At 61.0% G+C, this 17,167-nt stretch overlaps 2 protein-coding genes across 3 annotated transcripts in view; both read left to right on the plus strand.

Moving 5' to 3' along the window:
* The window catches only part of LOC119102558 (dual specificity protein kinase CLK2), a 43,137-nt gene that overhangs the window by 24,245 nt on the left and 1,725 nt on the right, over window positions 1-17,167 (plus strand). For both annotated transcript variants that reach the window (XM_037225947.1, XM_037225948.1), the window contains exons 3-11: window positions 5,134-5,212; window positions 7,629-7,695; window positions 8,235-8,348; window positions 8,821-8,911; window positions 9,590-9,760; window positions 11,059-11,188; window positions 14,289-14,433; window positions 15,166-15,271; window positions 16,371-16,477. In XM_037225947.1, the coding sequence (XP_037081842.1) occupies window positions 8,834-8,911; window positions 9,590-9,760; window positions 11,059-11,188; window positions 14,289-14,433; window positions 15,166-15,271; window positions 16,371-16,477 (737 nt within the window). In that variant the 5' untranslated portion in view covers window positions 5,134-5,212; window positions 7,629-7,695; window positions 8,235-8,348; window positions 8,821-8,833. The remainder of the gene's footprint in view (window positions 1-5,133; window positions 5,213-7,628; window positions 7,696-8,234; window positions 8,349-8,820; window positions 8,912-9,589; window positions 9,761-11,058; window positions 11,189-14,288; window positions 14,434-15,165; window positions 15,272-16,370; window positions 16,478-17,167) is intronic.
* LOC119102862 (serine/arginine repetitive matrix protein 2-like) lies at window positions 1,637-7,699 on the plus strand. The gene is made up of 6 exons (XM_037226313.1): window positions 1,637-1,873; window positions 2,151-2,273; window positions 2,957-3,075; window positions 3,569-3,812; window positions 5,134-5,212; window positions 7,629-7,699. Exons 1-6 carry the CDS (start codon window positions 1,637-1,639, stop codon window positions 7,697-7,699), a joined length of 873 nt encoding a protein of 290 aa, XP_037082208.1.

A 17,167-nucleotide genomic window follows, 5' to 3' on the forward strand; every position in this document is an offset into this window, starting at 1 on the left:
AGGATGCTTGGTAGATGTCCTGCTGTCTTTGCTCATATATTGCCACGCAAATGCTGAAACGCAATCGCCGTGTCATTTAATGCTTTGGACCTTGAAGCCATGAACAAATCCGTGTACTTTGTTGGGAAAAACTTCTGGGTCCTCCGATGTGTGCTTTTAAGCGCGCACTTAATATAGGTTATTATTTTATGTTTTGTAACAGCTATACATTAGTTTTAACGCAAGAACACAAGGAACAAAATCACATGTTTGGCAGCCATGGTGTATGATATGAGGTAGCACATCGATACGCAACCGATGCACGGTAAGAATACCACCAAAGAATACAGCCACTTCGGTTGGTGTTTCATCCTTAACAAGTGATTGTGACTCTCGATCGCACTGAAGTGGTCACTTCTCCAGCCACCCACAATTTGGTGTATGCGGGATGCACACACCATCCCCCGCCGGGGTTGCCGACTCCGTATGCCCCTGGGCCGAGCCCCTGGCCCCCAGAGCGCCGGACCGTGCCCGCGGTCCGCCGGGCGGCGGCGGCGGATACTCCGCACCTCGGACCCGCCTCACCGGGGGTGGGCGCGTCACCCCAAACAGCGGCCGCGGTGTTAGGCATTTCTTGGCAGCAGCCGCCGCCCGGCCGCCGGCCGCCGGCCATCCCGGCCATCCCGGCCACAGCCTTGACGCGTCGACGCCGGACGGGTCGTTCGAGACGGTGTCGCCGCGGCGGCAGCGGCGCGCCACGAGGCGGCGACGCTCGCGTGCGTCGCCGCGTATCCGCCGCGCTGGGCCGGCGCGGCGCTAAATATAGCGGGCGGCGCGCGGGGCCGGCCAGCCCGCCCGGCCAGCCGCTGGCTCCGACGGCGTGCGCGGGCCAACCCACCGGTCAGTGCGGGTCGCGCTCTGGCTCAGGGGCCCCGGTGACGTCACGCGCGGGTCACGCTGGTGCCCCGGCGCGGGTGGCGGCGGCCCCCGGGGGCCAGTGAATCAGGCCGGTGTCCGCTGAGGCTGCCGGGTCGGCGGAGCCCGGCCGCCGGTCGGCCGCGTCCCCGCCCTGCCAGCCACATGAATCGGGGCCAAGAGCGTCGGCCGTCGCTCCCGACGGCTCAGTTTGCCCGCCGGTCCCGCCGCAGCGTCAGTCGGCTGCCCTCCGGCCGCCGCGTATTGGTGTACGCCGCTGCCGGCGCCGGCAGCTCATCAGCGAGCCAGTGCCGCGCCGGACGGTGGTGCGTGCAGTGATTCTGACGATATCGGTGCCAAAGTGGACCGCGTACCGTGCCCTGTTGGCCGGTGACATCGTTCACCGCCGCCCATTTTCACCGCCGGGAGCCGAGCAGCCGGCAGCGGCTGCTGACTCGGGCAGCGGAGGCCGGCCGGCGCCATGACCAGCCGCCCGCGGCGGGTCTACGGCCGCTCGCGCACCACGGCGCTGGGCGGCGCGCTGGAGACGGAGCGGCCGCCGGCGACGGACCCCGGGCTCCTGCGCAGCGGCCTGAACCTGCTGCAGCAGCTGACGGCGCGCGTGCGCTCCGTCTCGGTGGCGGAGGGCGACGAGAGCGGCCGTCCGTCGCCGCCGGTGGCGCGCTACCGGCCCGAGTTTCGCGCCGACGTCACCTACCACCCGCTGGTATACAAGTATGCGATGCTCGACCGACTCGGCCTGGAAAGCGCCAGCAGCAAGGTGGCGCGCTGGGAGGAGAAGTACGGCCGGCGGCCGGCAGAGGAGTCCCGACCGGAGGAGGCCGAGTCCGGCCGCACGACACCGGAGCCCGAGCGGGCGCCGCCGGCCCCGCCGCCGCCCTCGCAGGCGCTGGTCACCAAACTGGCGCTGGAGCGCTGCTGGCCCGAGCGGCTGGCGTACGGCTCGCTGTACGACTGCGTACGAGCGGCCTAGCTCGCGGGCGGCCGGTCGTGACAGCGTCCGGTCGGCTGCCGGCGCCGACCAGGAGAGGCCGCCGTCACGGCCGGCGCGGCGGCCCGCCGAGTCGCCCGGCACCCGCTGGCACGAGAACGCCGCGTACGAGCCGAGAGCGCCGGGTCGCGCCGGTGCCGGCGCGGCGGCGGTCGGCGGGGAGTCACGACCGAGTCCGCTGGAACTCCTTCACCACCAGGGCCGGGAGTCACGGCCGAGTCCGCCGGAGCTGGTGCGTCAACAGGACCAGGAGTCCCGGCCGAGTCCGCTGGAGCTGATGCGTCAACAGGACCTGAAGTCCCGGCCGAGCCCACTAGAGCTGGCGCGGCTACAGGACCAGAAGTCCCGGCCGAGTCCGCAGGAGCTGGTGCGTCAACAGGATCAGAAGTCCCGGCCGAGTCCGCAGGAACTGGCGCGTCAACAGGATCAGAAGTCCCGGCCGAGTCCGCAGGAGCTGGCGCGGCAACAGGACCCGAAGTCCCGGCCGAGCCCAGTAGAGCTGGCGCGGCAACAGGACCAGGAGTCCCGGCCGAGTCCACTGGAATCCGTTCACCTCCAGAGTCGGGAGTCCCGTCCAAGTCCGTCCGAGCCCGCCAGTCAAGGCGCCTCGGCAAATCTCAGCGGCCAGAGCGTGCCCGCTTCCGGCGTCCATACCGGCGCGTCGGACTGGCGCTCAAGCGACGCCGACGATCACTGCCGCACCGAAGGCTGCACATCTGGCGGCGGCGGCGGCGGTCCGGCGCCCGGGTGCGCTGGAAGCCCGCCCAGGCATCAGCTGTGCGCGCCGGCCGCGTCGCGGCCCGCGCCCGCCGACAAAGAGGACGATTGCACGGAGGAGGCCGCCACAGTCGGCACTGCGCCGGCTGTCATCGCCGAGCCTCTTTCTCAGTCTAGTGACGACGCTGGTGGGGGCTCGACGCCGCGGGCGGGTACCGCGGCATCGGAAGCAGAGTTGTCTCGGCCGGTCAAACGTCACGTGCTGTCGCAAGCGGTGTCGGAGGAGGTGGTGGACGGCGCGGCGGCGGACACGGCGGGGACGCCCGTGGCCAGTCCTCGCGCTCGACGGAGGACCTTGGGGCTGATATCAGGTCTCTCCCACAACTCGGGAACAGGCAGTCCAAGGAGGGCCTCTGCTCAGGCGGCTGTCGCCACCAAGTCATCGACTCAAGGTGAGAGAGTCACGTTTAAAGAGCGTCTCTTTAGCCCGTTCTCGTCCAAGAAGAAGCTTGCGATATATAATCCGGAAAAGAAATCTGGAGCGGGAGAGAAAAGTGCAGACCGCAAGCAGGAGCTTCCTGAGTCGTGGGCGTCGGAAACAAGCGCGGCAAAGTGTGCAGGGGATAACATCGATGGGGAAACAAACACGAAATGCTCTCATGAGTTAAAACAGAAGCCCTTTATCAGTTCGAGCTGGACGGCAGAAAATACAAAGATGGTTAACGAGAAACGAAATGCAACTAACGGTTCCGTGCCAGATGAGTATTTGATGCATAAGGCTTTAAGCAAGCTGGAGATAGACGATGGGAGTCTCGGTTTCAAGACGCTGCAAACTCAGACAAACGCAGAAGAGAGCAGCACCATAACGAGTGAAGAAGACGCCCGGCGGAAGGAAAAGGAAGAACGCAAGCGCAAGCTGTTTCGTTTGCGCCCTCTCATTTTTAGCCCGCCCAAGGAGAACGTCCCTAAACCGGCACCGCAGCTCGGCGCGAGCGGCGCGGTGCTCCGCAGCCGTCCCACCGGCTCCACGCACGGTGATGCACCCAGCTCGTTCAAGCGCACCTCCCTACACCTGGAGAGCAACAACAACGAGCCGGCGTCGCGCCAAGCGGCCTTCAACAGCCGCCACCCGGCGCTGCCGCTGCAGAAGTCGGCCTCGGCCATCATACGACCGGCAGCGCGCGACGGCGCCGGCGCCACCGCCGGCCGACTCCGGCTCAACGACTACGAGCCCACCTTCGGCATCTACTCGCGCGTGGACACGGGCCGCGCGGCCGGCCGCGCAGAGCCGGCCGGCGCCGCCGCCGCCGCCACCGGCTCGCGCCTTGACGACGTGTACTTCGGCTCCGCGTCGGCGCGCCGCTACCGGCGGATCCGGGAGGAGGCGAAGACCCGCGGCCGGCCGGCGGCGGCGCGTGCGGCGGCCAAGGTAGACGCGGCGCCGGCCGTGTGTTGTGCTCCCGTGCTCAGCACTAGGCGGACGCGGCAGCTGGGCGCTAACAGTCCGTTCGGTCATGTGAGTAGCGGCCGGCGGCGGCGCGTGTGGCAGTGGAGCGGCCAACGGCCCCGCCGGCGCGACGCCGTGCCGCTAACAATCTCCGGCACGCGCGACTGCTGGTGCCGCTCGCTGCCTGGACTGGATTCCATGGCGCTGCTCGCAGTGTGCGTTGGACCCTTAGCTTTGCTCCCGGTGTGTGGGTGCCCCCGCGCCGCCAGCGGCGCTGTCGGGCCACTGGTACCGGTAGCGGCTGTGTGCTGGACCTCCGGTACCGCTGTCGGCTGTGTGCTGGGCCTCTGGCACCGCTGGCGCCGGCAGACCTGACGCCCGCGGCGCCATCCTGCGAGCGCCCGACCAGCGCTGCGAGCTGGACGCTCAGCCTGCAGCCGCGTGACCTTACACTCAGACGCCTGACTAATCCGGCTGGTGTTTGACTAACCACCAACTGTGACTCGGACACCGGCTTCCGGCGCCAGGGGTAAGTCACATCCCGCCCCCGCTCCGCGGGACAGTCAGTCGCCTTCCCGGCCAGCGGCTCTGTTCGCGGCACTGCCGCGCACGCCGACTAATTTTAGACGCCGGGTCGGCAGCAGCCTCTGGCAAATGTATCCGGCTTTGCGGCCCGCGCGCATCCCGGGTCTGTTATAGCGGGCGCTTCACCCGCTGACAGACAGACGCGAGAGCCGGCGGCGCGCGACCTCGCCTCCTGACAAAGATGAGTGCACGGGACGTCAGGAGGACCCTGTCGGGTCAAAGGCGTTTTTGCAACGAACTAATAGCCCCAACGAATGCAGTGGACTAACGCATCGATTCGCACGCGCTCTGGAGCAGCACCTGGCGGTCAGCTGCTGCCGTCGGGGCCCGGATGCGTGGCACGCCTGTGCCAGCCTGATGTGTGTTCTCAGCACGCCGCGGTGACACATTATTGGCTGCGGTTGAGACGCGCTGTTGGACAGGGCTTCGACGGGTGCGTTTCCCTCCGTGGCTCAGGCGGGACGTGTTTTGACCGCAGGCGCCGCCGGAGCAGACGGTCGAGGACGACGAGGACGGCCACCTCATCTACAGGAACGGCGACGTGCTGCAAAGCCGGTGTAAGTCTGCTCAGCGCTCCCGGGTTGGCTCTGTCTCCCCGGATGGCTTGAAGTCAGGGTGCGGTGCTTGCTCCGTCAAACAGCACTCATTTGTTTCTGTTCACTTCCGGAGCAGAATAGAATCAGAAGGCGCCGGGTAGAGACTCTGTGCCAGCCTTCTGGTACTGGGACCTAGTCGCAGACAGTTTCAGGGATCAGGGGCTTGGGCTAATTGATTCCTTGATCAGGACCATTGGCCTCCTGCGTGGTATATCTGCACCGTCGCAGCTTTACGTTGGATACGTCGACTCTTTAGTGATCCTTCCTGTTAATATACATGTGAATATCACTGGCATGGCCTGTGCCTTGAGTCGTGCTGCAAAGTCACTAGTCTCTCACCTCATCTTATGCTTCCAGTTCTCATGCTACAGCTCTGGGGACATTTCACCGGGTTATTTGCCCATCCTCTGTAGTACATTATACACTATAATACACTTTATTGAGATCGCATTTCCCACATTTCGAGTCACTCTACGAGGCCATATGTCCCACATCTGGAGTCATGCTACCAGAACGTATGTCCCACATTTTGAGTCCTGCCACCAGACCGCATGTCCAACACCTCGAGTCCTGGTAATACGTGGCACTACCTCCCACACATCGAGTCCTGTTACCAAGAAGCATGTCTCACATTGCCAGCCATGCTACCTAGCCGTATTTCTTCCTCTCACTGGATTCGTGCTGTCGGGTCTTATATTTTGTATCTCGAGTCTTCGCAGTGAGCCGATAGGGTCTGTTTTTTTTCGAGCCGTGCCACCAAGCATGCAGATGCAGTCTTGTATTCAGTCAGAGGGGGTCCCAGTTCCGCCCTAAAGTCGCATTTAGTTAGTGAGGCTCCAGCCCCGCTCCAAGCTCGTATTCAGTTTGAGCAGCCCCAGCCCCAGTCCAGGTTTGTATTCAGCTTAAGTGGCCCCAACACCGCGCCAAATTGCCGTCAGTCCTCCTAACTTCGAAACAGACGTTGGTTAAAGTTATAAATAAATTGAACTTCGGGTGAAAATGAGGGTCATTCAGTCATTTTCATCTGCCTCACCGGTCCCAGCTGATCTTGCAAAACTACACCATTGCATGCCACTCACACATGTGCTCCTCATGGTCTTGAGTCGCATCGATTAGGTCATATGTTCACATATTGAGTCATTCCACTGAGATATCCAGTCCTGACGTGATCGAGGCTGAGATCACAGGGATCCAATATCAACATATCGTGCCGCGGCGCTGAGGTCATCCGAAGCGTTGCCACTTAAATCAAATATCTGACCTTTCGAGCTACACCAACGAGATGGCCACTCGCCGCATTTCTCGGGTTTTTGGACGAGGCCGTGATCCGGTGGCTCGTCACAGCTTGTCAGTTTCGGGTTCTGTGGATGGGTCCTGTGATCCGCTGGTTCGTCACAGCTCGTCAATCTGGGGTCCTGTGGACGAGTCCTGTGATCCGCTGGTTCTTCACAGCTCGTCAGTCTCGGGTTCTGTGGACGGGTCCTGTGATCCGCTGGCTCGTCACAGCTCTTCAGTTTGGGGTTCTGTAGACGGGTCCTGTGATCCGCTGGCTCGTCACAGCTCGTCAGTTTCGGGTTCTGTAGACGAATCCCGTGATCATCCGGCTCGTCAGTCATCATCGGTTGAGAATGCAGGCCATTGATAGGGCGCATCCTGCCTCGCGTTCGGTGAGCGGCGAATATTGGCATACTCCAATGCTCTTTTGCCGACCTCAATGCTCGCACGGCGAGCACTGAAGCGCGACTCTCAAGCATAACTGCGGCGGCACGTGCCAATGCACGTCAGACGTTTGCTTCTTTAGGGGAGACCATCTGTCTGGCAGCTAGTTTGTGCCGTCTTAATTACCGGCGCTATGTCGAGGGTCGGGCCCAGATGCTCGAAACGGTCCAGCCGGTCTCCGCTGGGACTTAGGGTTCAGGTGTGTACAGCAGGCTCCTTGCCTGTCTCTCGGGAGATCGGCTACGCTCGGGCTATACTGGGGGCTTTGGCCGAAGAGTTCGAAAATTTCCATAATGGAATTGCTATCTAATGAACGCTAGTCAATGACTGCTTTCTGCGGGCCGATATCGCATGAGTCTTAAGAGAACTCCTCGGCAAGAGGTCAGCTCATAGTCCATTTCTTATCAACGAGCACATCGCATTGCTCTAATACCGATCAGCCGGCCAAGAGTAGTAACTTCGGCAGACTTTTTAGAAAAAACGGTAGTTCAGAAATACAATTTTTCAACCAAAACTTTAAAATGATTAAGTTATCCATTATAGCTGATCAATTTGATCCATGATCAAAATAGTCAACCTGGTTTTCTGCGATGCCGCCGGTAGTGACGTCTAGCGGTAGTCAGCGGAACCTCATTTGTGACGCTTGATTCTGTTTCAGACCGCATCCTGTCCACTCTCGGTGAGGGAACATTCGGCAAGGTCGTGAAGGTCAAAGATCTCGACAAGTAAGTGTATTGGCGGTCAGATGATCAGCCACAGATGGGGGTGTGATTCATCGGGGCTCCGTCTCTGGCGGTGATGCGAGTAGTCCCTCAATGATGACCATAATTATAGGGGGCGGTGGGGTAGCGCAGTGTTCGTGTGGCCCGTTTACCGCTCCCCAGCGCGAGGTCCGCGGCCCTGCCGCTTCCTGCTGAGCTCTGGGCTGTTTAATCCGATAACATTATGAACACAAAATAGGTTAAGCAGTCAAATGCATCGATGTTTATCCCTTCGTCTATCAGCTGTTGAGGTTGTGTGTCCGGCTGGCCCCACGTTGCGACATTGGTGACTTCCGGGCGGACCTGATCTGTACACACCACCATCTGATTCGATCTGGGTCCGCATCCAGTGAATGCAACTTGACTGGCAAGGACAAATTACGATTCTGGTGTATTCATGTCAAGCCGCTAGTGTTGCCGCTTAAGACAGCCTTCCATCTAGGTGAAGCGTAGCTGGTAGCGGGGCGAAGCTCAAGTGTGACATCTCTTGCGTTTGTTGACAGGGACAGGGTCATCGCACTGAAGGTTATCAAGAACGTTGATAAGTACCGAGAGGCTGCCAAGCTTGAAATCAACGTGCTGGAAAAGCTGAACGACAAAGATCCCTACGGGAAGCAGTGCGTGCGATCGAATATTAATAGATGCCATATAATGAAACCCCGAAACGTTGGTAACAGAACGCGTTTCTGTCAAATATCTTGCCTTTATGAAAGTAATCTTGCCACCTACGGATTGGTTTGTTATTAAATCATTTCCATCTAGCATTGATTGCAAACGCATTCAGCTCACTTGCAACTGAGTGGTGAAAGTGGGATTGGTAAGGTACAATCCGGGCTGAGGAGACTTCACTTGTGTTTATACACTTATACATATTGTATGCATTCCAAACACATTTCATTGAACGTACATCCTTCGTTAAAAATCCTATTGTCAACGTTCCATGCGAATTATACCGGGAAAATTCGCAGAGCTGTAGTCACATTTGCGTTTGACATTACGTGTTGGTCTAGTTGTCTTTAAAGCCGTATCATACATGAGGATGATCATGACGACGACCTTCACCTCCTTGACCTTGACCACCTCCTTCAGCCGGTGTGTGCTGATGTTGGAGTGGTTCGACTACTGCGGCCACATCTGCATCGCCTTCGAAATGCTCGGGCTGAGCGTGTTCGATTTCATGGTGAGTTCACCATAAACATTCACTTTAGTCTTATCATAAAATCCAAACATATGGAAAATTTGTTTGACGTCTGATGGTCAATTCCGGGTGGTTAACGACTTGAAAACTCAGCCATCTTGTCGGTGTTTTTAGAAAGTTTTAAAGTCCTCGCGATTTGACTGATTTTCCCAGAGTAGAGACGAGTGTCCATTTCATTAAGTGTGTGGCCTTTGGCCCCGCACAGTGTAGTGCATGTCTCTTGCGCAATTCTGAGTGATATACATGTGCCCTCCTTGCCTGGCCTCGTCACGTATCACGTTCTCACTGCGTATTTCGTTACGCAGGTGAACCAAACGCATGATAATAACCCTCTGAGCAGTGCTTCGACGACCTCCTGCCGGTCTGGGCTCCATTTGCCCCAGTCCCTCGCCCACTCTACCCGCTGTGATGTGATCTCTGATTCTAATACGCGCTCCTGTCGTCCATCTGCAGCCCGCGTCACCCCTTCTTCCAGTTCGTCCTCCCGTTTGTCGCGCTCCTTGGAGGCTTAGCTCTGCGTACAGCTGCCGCGCCGTCCCTGGCCGCGCCCGCCTCTATCGCGCCTCCTGCCCAGCCTCTCTCTCCCCCGCAAGCCCGTCGTTCTGTCCGTCGGGATCGACGCGGTCGCCTGTCTGACCGCTGCCCCGCCCCGCCCCGCAGAAGGACAACAGCTACCAGCCGTATCCGCTGGGGCAGGTGCGCCACATCGGCTACCAGCTGTGCCACTCGGTCTGCTTTATGCACGACTCCCGGCTGACGCACACCGACCTCAAGCCCGAGAACATCCTGTTCGTCGGCTCCGACTACGACGTCCACTACAACCCCCGAAAGGTGTGTGATGGGTAGCATAAAAGCTCGCGCCGGCACCATCGGTCGACACTCAGCGGTACATGCTCGCGGAGAAAATATTTGCAATTGGAAAACCGGGCTGTTTTGTCTGACATCCTTCATGCAACACGGTGATTAATCTATAGCATTGACGTCTTTGCTAAAGTGGATGGCCACGTTTCCTCTTCGGCCTCTGTTGTCGCTGGCCCCCACATCACCTGCTCTCCAGTTTGGCTCTTCCAACAGCTCGGTTGATGAGAGTGCGCGCCCTCCGGTATACTCACCGGTGGCGGGGTGGATCGAGTCGCTTTAGGTGCTCGATATTTATCCTCGGCAGGTATGGCCTGCCGCCGGTGGCAGAGGTCACATGAAAGGTCAGGTGACGTCAGGGGGCAGGACGGGCCGAGCGAGCATTGTGACATCGCACTTTCGGCACTTTCGCCACCAAATTTCGCGGTTGATCGGCAATTGCACGGTCGGGTGGGAGGGTTCAAGACTAGGACAACAGTCACTGCTTAACGTGAGCTCTGAGCCCATAAATCGCTTCATTCAGAACGTTTGGAGTAAACCGTTTAAGAAAATTCTCCCTGGCCTCTGTCGCCATAGGTCACCACTTCTCCTCTGTGACCTCTGTCGCCACGGGTCGCCAGGCTCTCCTCTCTGACCTCTGCCACCACGGGTCACCACCTCTCCTCTCTGACCTCTGGCGTCACCTGTCCCCGCTGACCTCCATGCCGTCACCCGTCTGGGAATGTGACGAGGTCAGCGTCCGCTCAGGCCGGGTGCCGGCTCGAGCGATGCATCTCGAGTCACAACAAACACTAGCCAGCCGGCCCAGCCCGACGGGTCCTCTGCCACGGATCACGCGCCGCAATGACACCCGCCAGGCGCGAGGGGAGAGGGGGGGGGGGGGGCTCGCTCCGGCCTCTGATGGATCACCACGGACGCGAATATCGTGCCGGCGGCAGTTAGTCTGTCGCCTCGGACCGCTGATCACGCCGTCTGCGATAGCCGATCAATCACGGCGCGTCTGACGGAAGTCTGCCCCCGCGGCGGCCGCCCACCGCCCGTCTGCACGTGTTGGGGCGCCGCACGCCTGTTTAATCTGGCGCGACGCTCAGCGATACGGAAATGCCCGGGCCTAAAGTGGGGGAGCCGCTTGGTTCTGTAAACATGAAAAAGCTGGCAACTCCGCTGGTTGACTTGTGATGATAAAAAAGCGTCGCGTTAATGGTGGACTCAATGTGTCAGGTGCCGATCGGGGCGGTCGTTGACGTGTTGTTTTTGCGCTCGGCGGCAGAAAGCGGGACGTTCGGGTCGTGCGGAATTCGGAGATCCGGCTGATCGACTTCGGCAGCGCCACGTTCGACCACGAGCACCACAGCACGGTGGTCTCCACGCGCCACTACCGGGCGCCGGAGGTGCTGCTCGGTGAGTACGGAACGCTCGCACAATGCCGTGAATGTAGTAGTAGCCAATGTAGCCAGTACCCCGCAATGTGCGATGATACTGGCTACCGGGCATTATGGGGGAAGGGGGGGGGGGGGGGGAGGAATCAAGTGGTGGCGTTGTGGTTGTGCCATATCTAACCAGTACGGCTAATTGGGTGGGCCACTTTTTGGTCGTCGCCTTGTCAGCCACTGAAGGGGGTTGGCTGATGAAAGTAGGCTGTGGAAGGCGGGCGCCGAATGTCCATGAAACTTTCACACAAGCAGCAGTCGAGGAGTCTTGTGACTGATGTGTGCGCTTCTGTAGCGATAGTAGCGGTGCAAGCAAGAACACATGCGCCGAATGTTTGTATCTCCTTCCTAGACGTCTGATAAAGCAAATCATACCGCATAAGAATCTCGTCAAAACACATTACTTAAGGAATGATGTGATGGCTGAGGCAATATTATAACGTCAGCCTTTTTTATTGGATAACTTCGAGTAAGCGAAGTAAGCGAGAGGGGCGCAAATGATGTAGTGGCCCCCGGGGGCTTGCGTACTGCGCACCCCTCATGAAATGTACTGAATGCATTCCTGTGTGTGAATTAACGGTGGCAATGAAAGCTTTCTGGTAGATACGTAGAACCAAACATATAGAAACTATGCCATGCCATTTTTCGCCACGCAAGGGATCTAGCGCGCCTATGGCGCGTCAAACTGAGTTTTCGGAGAAGAATTTAACGGTGCCCCATTGCAAATTCATACATAACCCACTGGTAAGCAATAACATCGACATCTTCCAAAACTAAATATGAATGCAAGTCTGAATTCAAATTCGCATCAACTGGAGCGATCAAGCAGTAACCATGCCGGAAAATGAATATCGTATGTAGTACCGGGACGATTGGCTGACCGGAAGTGGTGTTCACACGTCATGCACATGATGTGCAGCAACGCTTATCGAGCAGACCTCCAGCTGCACGGAAGTGTAAACATGCGCCGCTGCACTCGCTTTCAACTGTGCGCCGGGGCGGCCGGTGGCAGCACCCAGCCGAGCTGCCATATAAATAAACGAACCTACCGCCGCGCACGTTTTACCGGCCGCAGCTCGACGGCGACCTCCACAGGCTCGATCAATACACGTGCGACCCTGGGAACAAAGAGCCTTGCCTTCGCGGGCGGCGCGACGGTGCGTCATCCGGCGGTGGCGTCATCCCGATGCCGTCTAGGGGCGCACTCCGCGGCGCCGCCCCGGATGACGTCAGCGGCCGGGGCGGGGCGCCGGCGGCAGCCACATGTCGGACTGGGCGGCGGCGCGCCGGCCTGCGCCAGGGGGCGACGCCCGCGGCCGCCCGGCGACGGCGGCCGCTCGGGCGCGCTCCAGTGCTGCTCGGCGCGCGGCGGGGGCGGCAGGCGCCGCGCCGCAGGCGGCCGAGCGCGCGCGCGCGCCGTCTCGCGATGGACGCCGGCGGCGGGAGTGCGGTGGAGCGGCTGCGTCAGCGGTTCGAGGTCTTGGACGGCTCGGCGCGCGCGGCCGTTGTCCGACGCCCGGCGGCAGCTGACTCAGCCGGCGCCAGCTGCAGACTGGCGCGACAGCAGAGCGAGGCTGGCGAGGGGCGCGCCACAGCCGGCGGGCCGCGTCCCGTGCGGCGCGCCGACAGCGAGGGGGCCACCGGGCCCCGTCCGTCGGCAGAGGTGGGTGCCGGAAACGAGCGCGTGCTCAGAACACTCGAGAGAACGTCGCTGGTGGCCGTCACAACAGCTCATCAAGCTGATGCTGCGGCCGCCGGAGCAAAAAAGGCTCGACCGATCTCCGCCGACGCCGGGCCCAAGGACGACGGCGCGCCGCCGGCCGCGGCGGTGCAGCTGTCCAACGGCGACCGAGAGACGTCCGTCGCCGCCGCGCCGCCGCGGCCGCCCAAGCCGCCGCTGTCGTCGGCCGACGGCGACGGCTACCTGGTGCCGGACGGCGTGCCGCCGGTGCCGCCGCGCGAGCCGCTGAGCGCTGAGTGGCGGCCGGGCGCCAGTCCCCTGGTACGCCGCTCGCTGCCGCCGCCGCCCTCCGCCGCCAGCCTCCGCCAGCAGGCCTGGTTCCACGATGTGGACCGCGCCGGCGCGCGTGCTCTTCTCCTGCGTCGGGGCAATGGCGCCTTCCTGGTGAGGCCGTCGCGCGGCGGCGGCCCGGCCGCGCCGTACGCGCTCACGCTCCTGCACGCCGGCACGTTGTACAACTTTAACGTGCGACAGCGGAGTGACGGCCGCTTCGCGCTGGGGTACGCAAAGCCGGACGAGGCCAGCTTCCGCTCGGTGGAGGAGCTGGTGCGCCACCACCAGCGCGAGTCTATCTCACTGCCGAGTCGCGCGCGCACCTACCTCACGTGGTACCCGACAGGCCCGGGCTCCCCGTAGCGGGCCGGCCGACGGCTGGGGCCCGACGGCTCACCGGCCACGAAGCGACGCGGACAGCCACTCGGGCGGAACGGCACGGGAGCCGAAGTGGAAACGATCGATTTTGAAGCGGTCGCGTAGACGCGCCGACACGCACAAGGCAGCTCACGCGCGCCGACCGCTGCGTCTCTGTCCCTCACGAGTTGGTGGATAGCTGTGTCCATGCCAGGAGCGCCTCGACGCAACTCCAGCCCTCACGCTCGACTCAGGACGTCTCGCGGCACACCGGCGGGGTCGTCAGAGGCCTGGACTGTCGCCGTCCGAGCAGAGGTGGAACTGGTCGGGAGGGGCGAGCGACAGGGACCCAGCTGGCCGAGAGGGGAGGGGGACGGATGCGGAGCCAGCTGCGAGGGGAGAGTAACGGAGGAGGAGCCGGCGGACGGGGTGAGCGACGGAGGCCGAGCTGTCCGAGAGTGGAGAGGAACGGAGGCCGAGCTTACCGATAGGGAAGAGAAACGGAGGCCGAGCTTACCGATAGGGAAGAGGAACGGAGGCCGAGCTAACCGGGAGGGGAGATGACCGGAGGCCGAGCGAACCGAGAGGGGACAGTGACGGTGGCGGGGCGGACGGAGAGGAGAGAGCTCCAGAGGCGGAATCGGCCGGCAGGATAGAGCCACGGAGGATGGACGAGTGACGGAGTGACGCCTCCCGGCAGAGCTGGGTTGGTCGCAGCCGTGCGACGTCTGGAGCATCGGCTGCATCCTGTTCGAGCTCTACCTGGGCCTGACGCTCTTCCAGACGCACGACAACCGCGAACACCTGGCCATGATGGAGCGCATTCTGGGCCCCATGCCGTACAGGTGAGCGGAGGGACCGGCGCCAGCGACAGACCGGGGCGCCGGCGGGGCGGCTCGCCTGCAGTGACGGGGCGGGGGTCTGAGGGGAGACCGCCACCTCCGTGCTGTTAGCCCGGTGAGGAACGGTGACGTGGAGAAGTGATGACGTCCGTTGTGAGCTTCAGCCTTTACATTATGTATAGGCGGGTGTGAGTGGTGAGATCAGTAACCTCGTGACCTCTGACTTACACGGACGCTGTCTGGCGATTGGGGCTGAGTGACATCCCTTGCTCAGACTGGAGCTGGAATGTTTGGTCTTTGTTATCGCTTGAGCCGATTAGACACACTTTGCAAGGGCGATAGGGCAGTGCGCCCCAGTGCTGAAGTGCGTAATTTCCAATGTTTGTGCACACCGCGCATATCGATCGTGCAATCTCCTGCAAAACATCGTCCGGCGACCATACCGCGGTCAGGTTGTGTTCGATCGACCGCTATCGGAGCATGACGAGAGTCTGTGATGTCTGTCTGTGGTAGACTGCGGCTCCTCTTGCCTGCATCAAGTCAACTGTTGGTTTCCGGTGACGCACTGCAAATGTTTGGATCTCCGCGCTTCAGTGAACTGTTTCCGCGTATGCACCTTTGTGAGCTGATAGTTTAAGTAGCACGACGTGAAGTTTGGCCTCAAACCCAGCTAATATTTCCGGTCTGTTACTTACAACATTTGCCGTTTGGATGACGGATTCCTCGTATTTTCAGAATGAGCCAGAAGTCGAAGACCAAGTACTTTTACCGGGGGCGGCTGGACTGGGACGAGAAGACGTCAGCAGCGCGCTACGTGCGCGAGAACTGCAAGCCGCTGAGGGTGAGCAGCGTACTCTACAGTCCGGGGCGAGGCAGGGGCTAATGCTCCCGACCCTGCTCTGCAGACGCCGGTGTCCCACTGGGCGGCCTCGTCTACTGGTCTTTACATCATGTCTCACTCACAATTTGTGCTATCGCGTCCCTTTCCAAACGTCATTCAACCGGTTTGAAAGCGTGATTTTCTTTCGGGTGGTCCAATTTCGTGGGACTCCCATAGGAACGCGGATTTCGTCCCGTGCAATATACAGGGGCCAGTTGTTCCTCCCCGTAATGGCTTATTTTGCTTGTCTCGAGGCTTTGCAATAGTACAATTTGGTGTGCTGCATTGCATGACATGAAATTGGAAAACATGTTCTCTCACTGAGGGTCACCTCCGCCCCTGGGACCCGATTTTGAGACCTAAGGTCATGCTTAGAATCCCGTGATGTTATTGGAGGTCCAGGAATCCCTACGTTTACACGGAGCTTTGTAACCCCTTCCTTTCGAGGTTTTATCTATGGAGTTAAATGCGCACGCGGAAGCCACTCTTTTGCTACGTTTCCGTATCCGCCCCGGCCGACCACGTCCTGCAGTCCGCTCGGGAAGTCGACATCCGCCTCTCCGGGGACGCTGACCGCTGCGGCCCTTTGTTTTGACTATCGTCTTCCGTTGTCGCACATTCGCCGCGTCCGTTCGATGGAGGGCCGCGGCCTGGGCCGTCCTGCGGGCCTGTCCTGCGGGCCGCCGCCCGCGCTATCCTGCGGGCCGCCGCCTGGGCAGCCGCCTGGGCCGTCCTGGGGCCGCCGCCTTTGCCGTCCTGCAGGCCTGTCCTGCGGGCCGCCGCCTGGGCAGCCCTGCAGGCCGCCGTCTGGGCCGTCCTGCGAGCCTGTCCTGCGGGCCGCCGCTTGGGCAGCCCCGCAGGCCGCCGCCTGGGCCGTCCTGCGGGCCGCCGCTTGGGCAGCCCCGCAGGCCGCCGCTTGGGCAGCCCCGCAGGCCGCCGCTTGGGCCGTCCTGCGAGCCGCCGTCGCACTGAGGCCGGGTCCGGGGCTGTGGATCGCTGCGGCGTTTGTCGGCCCACCGCTGCGTGCTGGCTGACCCCGGCGACCGACCGTCCGTTCCAGCGCTACATGCAGGGCACGGACGTGGAGCACGTGCAGCTGTTTGATCTCATCCAGAGGATGCTGGAGTACGAGCCGAGTCAGCGGATCACGCTGAGGGACGCCATCAGGTGAGGGCCGAGCTGATCATCAGAGGGCTGATCAGCGCAGCGCGACTGGGCCATTTGAGTTAGCGCCGCTCTGTATTCAGCGGAGGGAGCCTAATGTGCAGACCCGTCAGACTTCTATCAAAGCGATGCGCCGCAAGCTGGCCGTGATGGGGCAGAATTAAGCGCTCTTGGCGTGGTTCAATAGACTCTACGAAACATCGGTTGAACGGTGAGCGCTGCGGGGCTCATATCAAGAACGGGCGGCCTGCAGGCGTAATTACAGACTCGCAGCAGCAGTGCACGGCACGCAACGACTCCAGGAATTCTTTAAGACTGTTGGGGTTATAGGCTTTCACAGACTTGAAAGCGCTCCGATCAAGGCTAAGTGCCTTAGCCACGGGCAGTCTCGTGAAATATTTGATATTAATTGTTCCCTTCGAGTTTTCCCGTACTGAACATGCATCGACCATTCCGAGCCAGCCAGTCTTCAACGTTCGCTAAGGCAGTCGCTGCCTCTGATCCACCCCACGGTACCCCACGGAATGCACCCCTGAATACCTTGGGTAGGGACTGCCCCTTTTCTCGGGTAGGGACTACCCCTTTTCTCGAGTAGGGACCGCCCCTTTTCCTCCGCCAGCGCCAACCCGTGCGGAGCGACGGATTGGCCGCGCGTGCGTCCGGTAGTGGCAGGCTGACGGACTGCGGCCGCAC

This window comes from Pollicipes pollicipes, unplaced genomic scaffold (genome assembly GCF_011947565.3).
Source record: "Pollicipes pollicipes isolate AB1234 unplaced genomic scaffold, Ppol_2.1 Scaffold_5724;HRSCAF=6776_pilon_pilon_pilon, whole genome shotgun sequence".
Lineage (NCBI taxonomy): Eukaryota > Metazoa > Arthropoda > Thecostraca > Pollicipedomorpha > Pollicipedidae > Pollicipes > Pollicipes pollicipes.